Source organism: Myotis brandtii, unplaced genomic scaffold (assembly GCF_000412655.1).
Source record: "Myotis brandtii unplaced genomic scaffold, ASM41265v1 scaffold589, whole genome shotgun sequence".
Lineage (NCBI taxonomy): Eukaryota > Metazoa > Chordata > Mammalia > Chiroptera > Vespertilionidae > Myotis > Myotis brandtii.
Genome location: NW_005370220.1, coordinates 76,389 through 85,174, shown reverse-complemented (window position 1 = coordinate 85,174; position 8,786 = coordinate 76,389). Strand labels below are relative to the sequence as shown.

The following is an 8,786-nucleotide window of genomic DNA, read 5'->3' as shown; positions in this document are numbered from 1 at the left end:
TGGGGATGGGGATGGAGACATCTGTGGGGCTGTGTTAAGGATTTCTGATGTTTTTCCCAAGAGCAGAGAGAGAACTTGGAAAGGGTTTAAGTCAGGGTGTGATACAAGATACGGGTTTTTTTAAAGGATTGCTCAGGCTACAATGCTGAGAACGGACTGCTTGGGGGCAGGAGGAAGAGTAAGGAGCCACGTTGAGAGGAGTCAGGGTGGGTTGGAAGCTGCTGGTGGTAATGGGGATAGGGAGAAAGGGACCCATTTTAAGAGAGATTTAGGCAGTGGAATCAACAAGCCTTGGTTAGGGAGGGGGGGAAGGTACCCTGTGTGACACGCAGCTGGAAGCAGGAGCGGGAGGGAGTCAGATGTGGTAGGTGCAGGCGCCCTGCCCCGTCCCCAGGTTGCCAGGTGGCCCCATCCTGCAGATGCTGGGCGGAGAGATGTACCCGCCATCGGTGGAAGAGGCGCCTGTGTTGATGCACTACCCAAAGGGCATTCCGCCCAAGAGCCGGATGGCTGTGGGCCAGGAGGTGTTTGGACTGCTTCCCGGGCTCATGCTTTATGCCACGCTCTGGCTGCGCGAACACAACCGCGTGTGTGACCTGCTGAAGGCTGAGCACCCCACCTGGGGAGATGAACAGCTCTTCCAGACGGCCCGCCTCATCCTCATAGGTGAGGACTCCGGACCAGCCCTGTCCTGAAAGGTCATACCCTCCATTCTGAGAAGCAGGGGGTGGCGGGCTTACTATCTATGAGACTCGAAGCAGGCCCATTCCCCTTTGTGAGCCTCAGTTTCCAAATGTGGACATTGGGGATAATGATGATGGTAAGGACTTGTTGAGATGATGAATGAGAAAGCACTCAACACATAGTAGGCCTTCAGAAAACGGCTGTGGTGGTTGATATTAGCTGGGTGGACTCGCAGCCAATTTCATTACCCATCCCAAGCCTCAGTTTCCCAGTGTACTGCACAGAATGACATCCCTGGCATGTGCAGGGCAAACCCCAGCTCTCTGGCCTTCAGAAATCCTCATATTTCCTGCCCTGCATGTGTTTGCCTTCCTGGAGTTTGGTAGCTTCTAGATGACTCAGGGACAGGATATTTTTGTGTCTCCTAAGGGGACGAGTCTGCAGCCTAAAATGTCAGATGGCTTCCTGCCTGGGAGCTTGGCCTCTGACACCCCATCCAGATCTTATTTACTCTGAGTCACCAGTAAGCCCCTTCCCTCACCTCTGGGCACCCCTGGGGAGGGCTGGTCCCAATTATAGTGCCTGATTCACTGGAGCCTGGAAGAGCCAGGCAACAGGAATAGATACAGACTAAAGAAGAAGGGCTGGTTCTGAAGTTCCAGCATTGCAGAGACCTTGACCAGAGAGGGCAAGTCTGTGATTGGAGGCTGCCCAGCATCTCACTGGTGATAGAGCTGTGACCAAAGGTGATAAAGCCGTATATCCAGTGCTTCATTTAACCCTCCCCAAATGCCTTATGCCCCAGATATGATTACTCTTCCTGTGAAAATTAAGATTCAGAGAGGGCAAGTGAATTCTCCAAGACCACTCAGCAGAAGACTTGAACCAGGTCTGGCTGCCACCAAGGTTTATGCTATTTCCACCACTTCACAGGGGCAGCTCGTTCCTGAGTGGGGAGGGGATGCAAGCCTTAGTCTGATCTTTCATGAATGTGCGAGTTTGGGGAGGGCATTCTCCCCTCACACCTACACTTGGTGCTGCTGCTCCTCACCTGCGTGTATTGACACTCCCTGTGATGCCAGGCCCCGTGCCAAGCAGTTTAGATGCTTTCATTCTCTACTCCTCCCAACAACCCTATGGCCATTATTGTACTGATACTATTATAATACACATTTCACAGGTAAGGAAAGTCAAGTTCAGAGAGATCAGGTAACAGGGCCCAAGCACAAGTGGCTAGAAATGGGGAGGCCAGGATTTGGACCCAGGTCAGCTGATTGCAAATCCAGTGGGTCCAGATCAATTTGCTAAAAGCCCGTTTGTCTAATGGCTGATTGGGCAAAATACCTGTTTCTTTTCATATCTAGGTGACCAGTTTTCATTTTGGTATGGGATGTCCAATTTGTTTCTTCCCTTGCTCTTTGCTTTGTAGCTGGTTTCTGAGGGAGCAGAAAAAAATCTCTGCATAAGAATTCTTATGTGTAAGAACATGTAAGAAATATATTTGGGACTAGATTCACCTTCTGTCCTCAGTGTCACTCTCTTGCTGCTGCAGCTGCTTTTAGGGGGGTTTCTTCCAATCTCCTTCCCCACTCCCCTTACACACACTCCGAGAGCCCTCACTAAGTTGGCCTCCACTTTCCCATCTTTTGTGGCCTCTCTAACTTCTTTTTCCCCCTCTTTTAAATATATTTTTATTGATTTCAGAGAGAAAGGGAGAGGGAGAGAGAGTTAGAAACATCAATGATGAGAAAGAATCCCTGGTCGGCTGCCTCCTGCATGCCCCCTACTGGGGGTCGAGCCCTCAACCTGGGCATGTGTCCTGACTAGGAATTGAACCCAGGACTGCTTGGTCCATGGGACAATGCTCAGTCCACTGAGCCATCACAGCCGGGCTTCAACTTCTTTAGATGGGCTGGGGGCGGGAGGGGTGGTGGTCACCCAGGAGTCACAGAACCAGTTCTCAGACACTTTCTTTGCATGTCCTGGTTAGCTGGGCCGTAACTTCCCCTTGGAAGGTAGGAGCTGCCCGAGACAGGAAGTTCCATTTTCACACCCCCCACCCAAAAGACAAGTGTATGTAGCCAAATAAAGCAAAACAACAACAACAGCAATAAAGAAGCACTAAGCAACCCCGTTTATGAACTGGCCTGCTTCCCAAGCGGGGCTATATTGTGTGCTCTGCTGACCCTGCTCCCAGGGGAGACCATCAAGATCGTCATCGAGGAGTACGTGCAGCAGCTGAGCGGCTACTTCCTGCAGCTCAAGTTCGACCCGGAGCTGCTGTTCAGCGTCCAGTTCCAGTACCAGAACCGCATCGCCTTGGAGTTCAACCATCTCTACCACTGGCACCCGCTCATGCCCGACTCCTTCACGGTGGGATCCCAGGACTACAGCTATGAGCAGTTCCTGTTCAACACCTCCATACTGGTGGACCATGGGGTGGAGGCCCTGGTGGACGCCTTCTCTCGCCAGAGCGCTGGCCGGGTAAGCCTTGGAGGAGCCGTGGTGAGGGTGGGTGGGCTCTGGGATCCAGCAGACCTGGATCCAAATCCCAGTTTTCTTTTCTGCAGAATGGGGACAGTGCCACTCCTGCAGAGTGGCTGTGAGCATGCCTTCATTCATTCTCTTGTCCTTTCATCCGTTTGGCGATGCCAGGCATTGCTCCAACTGCTGGGGACATAGTGGTGACCAAGATCAGTGTGGGTCTTGGATCCTTGTCCTTTTGGTGCTTATACCTTAGAAAGGAACAGTAGTCGTATGATGGCTGACATCATTTGAGCACTACTGCATGTTAGACCCTGTACCAAATGCTTCTCTGGTGTGAATTTTTAAAAAAGAGCATGTTAGAAACCACAGTCCACAAAACTCCACAAAGCCCACAGTGCATTGGGACCTTGGAGAGGGGCTCCTGAGCCAGACTTGGGGACTGTGGACGAGGAAGTGTTGTTTGAGCCGAGATTGCTGCTCAGGGATTGCCCAGGGAATGGCAGGGATGATTGCATTCCAGATGGAGGGGACAGCATGGCAAAGGCCCTGAGGTCAGAAGGCATGGCAATTTGAGGACCAGGAGGACATTCAGGGTATGGTCATATATGTGAAGGTGCCTGCACCTACTAGGTCTTTACAACATCATAGGCCTCTGTTACCGGTTGAATGTCCTCCCTACCAATTCACATGGTGAAAGTCCTCCCCGCCCCCCCCCAATATCTCTGTCCTAACCCCCAGTGACTGTATTTGGAGATAGGGTCTTTAAAGGGGAAATTAAGATTAAATGAGGGTCATTGTGTGGGCCCTGGTCTGACTGGTGTTCTGATAAGAAGAGATTAGGATATAGACATGCACAGAGGGAAGACATAGAGAGATGATGGCCATCTATGAGCCTCAGAATGAAATCAACCCTGCTGACAACCTTGATGTTGGACTTGTAGCCTCCAGAATTGTGAGGAAATAAGTTTCTGTTGTTTAGGTTGTCCAGTTGGTGGTACTTTGTTATGGCTTCCCTAACAAATGAATACAGTCTTTTGCCCTGAAATTCCTAACCAACTCCCTCCTCAATCTCCTTGTGCCCACACTTGGAAGCTCCCAGGTCCTTTATCTTAGCTCCCCTCATCCTGTTTGTCACTAATCCTTGTCCCTAAGACATATCATGACGTTGTGGCACCGTATGGATTTAAGTTTCCTCCTGGCAATTTGACTGAAATTAGCATATGCTGCCATCAGCGGGCAGCTGCTGGCTGCGTTATGGCCTCTCTTCAGAGACAATAGCTTTTGTGTGTGGCCGCATGGTTTCTGAAGAAATTTTAAGGCATGACCATGATAATGCATGTGAAAGCCCTGTTGTTTTCTGGCACAAGGCAGAAGGGCAATGGAAGTGTGTTGACTCCCAGGATATTAAAGAGAGTATGAGAGCCCTAGCCTGTTTGGCTCAGTGGATAGAGCGTCGGCCTGCAGACTGAAGGGTCCCAAGTTCGATTCTGGCCAAGGGCACATACCTGGGTTGCGGGCTCGATCCCCAGTAGGGGGCATGCAGGAGGCAGCTGATCAATGATTCTCTCTCATCACTGATGTTTCTCTCTCTCCCTCTTCCTTCCTCTCTGAAATCAATAAAGAAATATATTTTAAAAAATAAAAAATATAAAGAGAGTGTGAGAAGTACTCTCTGAAATCAATAGAGAAATATATTTAAAAAAATATAAAGAGAGTGTGAGAAGTGATAAAACAGGTCTTCTCCTGATAATCACCACACATGGCTACCATCTTGGGGTCAGCATGTGACCAACACTGTGCTAACTGCTTTGCATACTTTATCTGGCTTATTTTACAACCATATCAGGTGCATGCTCTTACCTCCCCCGTTTTTGCATAGGAGGGAACTGAGACTTGGGGACTTGCCCAAGGTCCCTGTGTTAGTTTCCTATAGCTGCAAAAGGACCACAAACGAGGTGGCTTTAAACAGCAGAAATTTATTCTTTACTAGTTCAGGAGGCTAGAAGTCCAAAATCAAGGTGTCAGTCGAGCCATGTTCTCTCTGAAGGTTCCAAGGGAGAACCTGTTCCATGCCTTTCTCTCCGCTCCTGGCAGTTTCCAGCAATTCTTGGTGTTCTTTGGTTTGTAGAAGCATCACTTCAACATGCTATTCTACCTGTGCCTCTGGTTTTTCTTTTTATCAGGACATCAAATGTTGGATTAGGGCCCACCCCACTAGAGTATGACCTCTAATTACATCTATTTCCACGTAAGGTCACATTCATCAGTTCTGGGGGTTAGGACTTCAACATATCTTTTCGGGGGCACACAATTCAACCACAACAGCCCCACAGTTTGTAAATGGTCAAGCTGAGATCACCACCAGCCTCTGCTAGCTTTGCTCCAACTTGTATGATTTCACCCAAATATGTGTTTCCTCATTCCCATTCAATTATACCTGTTCTACCCAAACAGAACCTTCCTTAATAGGATGTTGGGGTTTCCCACCTAAATTGAGATGGTTGGGGAATGGTGTGGCTGGTGAGTTACTACAGTGGTCCTCCTGGCTCATTCCACAGTTAGAGATGGGGAGGATGGGTAGCTTATCCCTATTGTAGACTCCCAGGGGGTCCTTGAGAAAGCATGGCAGTGGCAGACCTAGCATCAGGTTCCTGGCATGGTGAGGGCTAGGTTGAGCCATACTCTCTGTCCCAGCTCAGGAAGCACTCCTGACCTGCAGTTCTTTTCCAGGGCAATGTGGCCAGGCTCTCAGACCACGGCTGTATTTGTCTCTTGGCAGATTGGTGGCGGTAGGAACATAGACCACCACATCCTGCACGTGGCCATGGACGTCATCAAGGAATCTCGAGAGCAGCGGCTGCAGCCTTTCAATGAGTACCGCAAGAGGTTTGGCATGAAGCCCTACACCTCTTTCCAGGAGTTCACAGGTGAGAAGCTGCTTTCTGGATACGGTCCACACCCTCAATCGACTTGCACTGAAGTGTAGGAGACATTGAGGAAGCAGAATGGGCCAATACATGTGGCCAGGACTGTGACTGGGATTACAGGGGTGTGGGATGGTAAATACCCTTCTAGAGGAGAGAAGGTAGCTTTTGAGCTGGGTTTGAAGGATAAATAGGGATATTCTGGGTAAAGAATAGAGGGAACAGCATTCGAGGTAAAGGAACAGAGAGTACAAAAGCACAGAGGTCATAAAAAACAAGTCTACTATGGAGAATAGTCATAGTTGTGGCTGGACAAGGAGCTTATGTGGGAGTGGGGTAGAGGTAGTGATAGGAGGTTGGGGCCAACTTGTATAGAATCTTGGATTTTGTGCTAAAGATTTTGGGTTTTATTCTGTCTAGTTGATCTTAAATACCCATTTATAGACCAGCTACCTAAGAATCACTTATAAAACTGATTAAAAATACTGAACTCTGGATATCTATTCCAGAGATTCTGATTCAGTAGGCCTGGATGCTCCCCAAGACTGTGTGTGTGTGTGTGTGTGTGTGTGTGTGTGTGTGTGTGTTATTGCTATTGCTGATCCCCAGCTGTTGGGCAGCCAAGTTTGGAAACCTGTCACAGACAATGGGAAACCACTGAAAGGTTTTGACAAGAGTGTAACATGACCTACCCATAGCTGTGTACTAGTGCCTTATGGGAGGGTGGATTTGAGGAAACAGGTAGGAAAGTTCAATGTCTGTCTCCTGTGACAGTCCAGAGAGGCAGAAATAGCTCTATAATTCAATCTCTGTGTGAGGTTGGACTAGTTACATTATGTCTCATAGCTGTGTACTAGTGCCTTATGGGAGGGTGGATTTGGACTAGTTACATTATGTCTTTGAACTCCAGTAGAATGCAGGCTCTTAGACCAGGATAAGGCCTAAAAACCTGCCTGTGAAGGAAACAAGATGGGTAGCTTCTCCCTATTGTAATGATCAGGAAATTAGGGCACAGAGAAGTGAGATGTGTTGCTCAGGGTCACGTGCTGTTTGGTGGGAGACCCTTGACTCCGTAAGTAGCAAATTCCTTCCCTAGATGCAGTCCTGGAGAGGGGTCAGTCACCATTTGTCATTCTAGAATACTGAATTCCTGGTTAACCATCCAGAATGTTAAAAGTGGTTCTCATTGGCATGCCTGAAAACTGGGTTCCTGTTCGACAACCTAGAATGCCGGAGTTTAGGGCATGCGCTCAATTGCTCAAGCTGTTTTTCTAAAGTCCCTTATTTTCCCCAGAGAAAGGTGGACCTAGGTTTCCTCCCCAGATTAATCTCAATGGATGGCACAGTGATTCTGACTCCAGCTTCTTCCCCTTGTAGGAGAAAAGGAGATGGCAGCTGAATTGGAGGAGCTATATGGAGACATTGATGCCTTGGAGTTCTACCCGGGACTGCTTCTTGAGAAGTGCCATCCAAACTCCATCTTTGGGGAGAGTATGATAGAAATTGGGGCTCCCTTTTCCCTCAAGGGCCTCTTAGGGAATGCCATCTGTTCTCCCGAGTACTGGAAGTCAAGCACATTTGGTGGTGAGATGGGCTTCAACATTGTTAAGACGGCCACACTGAAGAAGCTGGTTTGCCTCAACACCAAGACTTGTCCCTATGTTTCCTTCCACGTACCTGATCCTCTCCAGGATGATGAGCCTGGTGTGGAGCGGCCATCCACAGAGCTCTGAGGGCAGCAGAATTCTGGAGGAGAGGGCTTTTTGCTTGCCTTTCCAGAGTGCCGGGGCCAAGGTGGACCGTCTTAAACATTGGGTTTCTAGTTTGGCATCGAGAATATCGGGGTTGAAATGTAGAATTTTGTGTCTTTCACCCGTTATGTTGAATGTTGTGGTCTTGTTTGTCATTCTAGAATACGGAATTCCTGGTTAACCATCCAGAATGTTAGAAGTGGTTCTCATTGGCATGCCAGAAAACTGGGTTCCTGGTTGCCAGATTTATGGTTGATTTGGAATATAGGCATTCTAAAATTCAGAGTTCCTGATGAAATAATGCAGAAAGTTAGAGGGTTCTTATTTTGCATTCTAGACTTCTGATTGGCGATTCAAAATGTTCCTGGTTGCTGATCCAAAATACTGGTTGGTATGTCAGATCAGTCTTGGTCTCAATGTCTAGATTCTAGACTCTAGAATGTTAATTTTCCTGTTCAGGGAGATATCTACAGAGCAGGAGAATCTAATGTTAACAAGAATGCATTGCCTGAATCTGTGCCTGCATGGAGGGGGCAAAGAGGTGGGTGTTCTTTTGGGGGCCCCAACTTAGACTCTGGTCTGAGGATATAGAAAGAACAGGGAGGCTTTTTCCAGGCCACTGGTCAGAAGCCACCAGAGCTCTGTCTCCATCCAGGTCTTGACTCATGGCAGCTGTTCCTCATGAAGTGAATAAAATTCTTTTTTTCCAATTGCCTGTTATGCATCTCTTCTGATCCCATCCCCACAAGCAGATGCCTCTGAAATGACCTTTCTCTTAGCCACTAGCCAGATGTGCTCGAGGTTGCAGCATGGGACTTTCCCCTGGGATCCCTGGGGCACATCACTGCCTAGATCTCCCACCATTGATGCTTCATTTACCCCATGAGTTAGGCATCACCTCCTCCAGGCTGTTCTCCTAAAACACTCAGCTCCCCAGCTC

The 8,786-nt window shown here is 48.6% G+C and overlaps 1 protein-coding gene across 1 annotated transcript in view; it reads left to right on the top strand.

Moving 5' to 3' along the window:
* The window catches only part of PTGS1 (prostaglandin-endoperoxide synthase 1 (prostaglandin G/H synthase and cyclooxygenase)), a 20,069-nt gene extending 11,510 nt beyond the window's left edge, over nt 1-8,559 (top strand). Inside the window, exons 8-11 of the mRNA XM_005879186.2 lie at nt 420-666; nt 2,882-3,168; nt 5,951-6,098; nt 7,473-8,559. Of these exons, the coding sequence (XP_005879248.2) occupies nt 420-666; nt 2,882-3,168; nt 5,951-6,098; nt 7,473-7,828 (1,038 nt within the window). The 3' untranslated portion in view covers nt 7,829-8,559. The remainder of the gene's footprint in view (nt 1-419; nt 667-2,881; nt 3,169-5,950; nt 6,099-7,472) is intronic.
* The last annotated feature ends 227 nt before the right edge of the window (nt 8,560-8,786 follow it).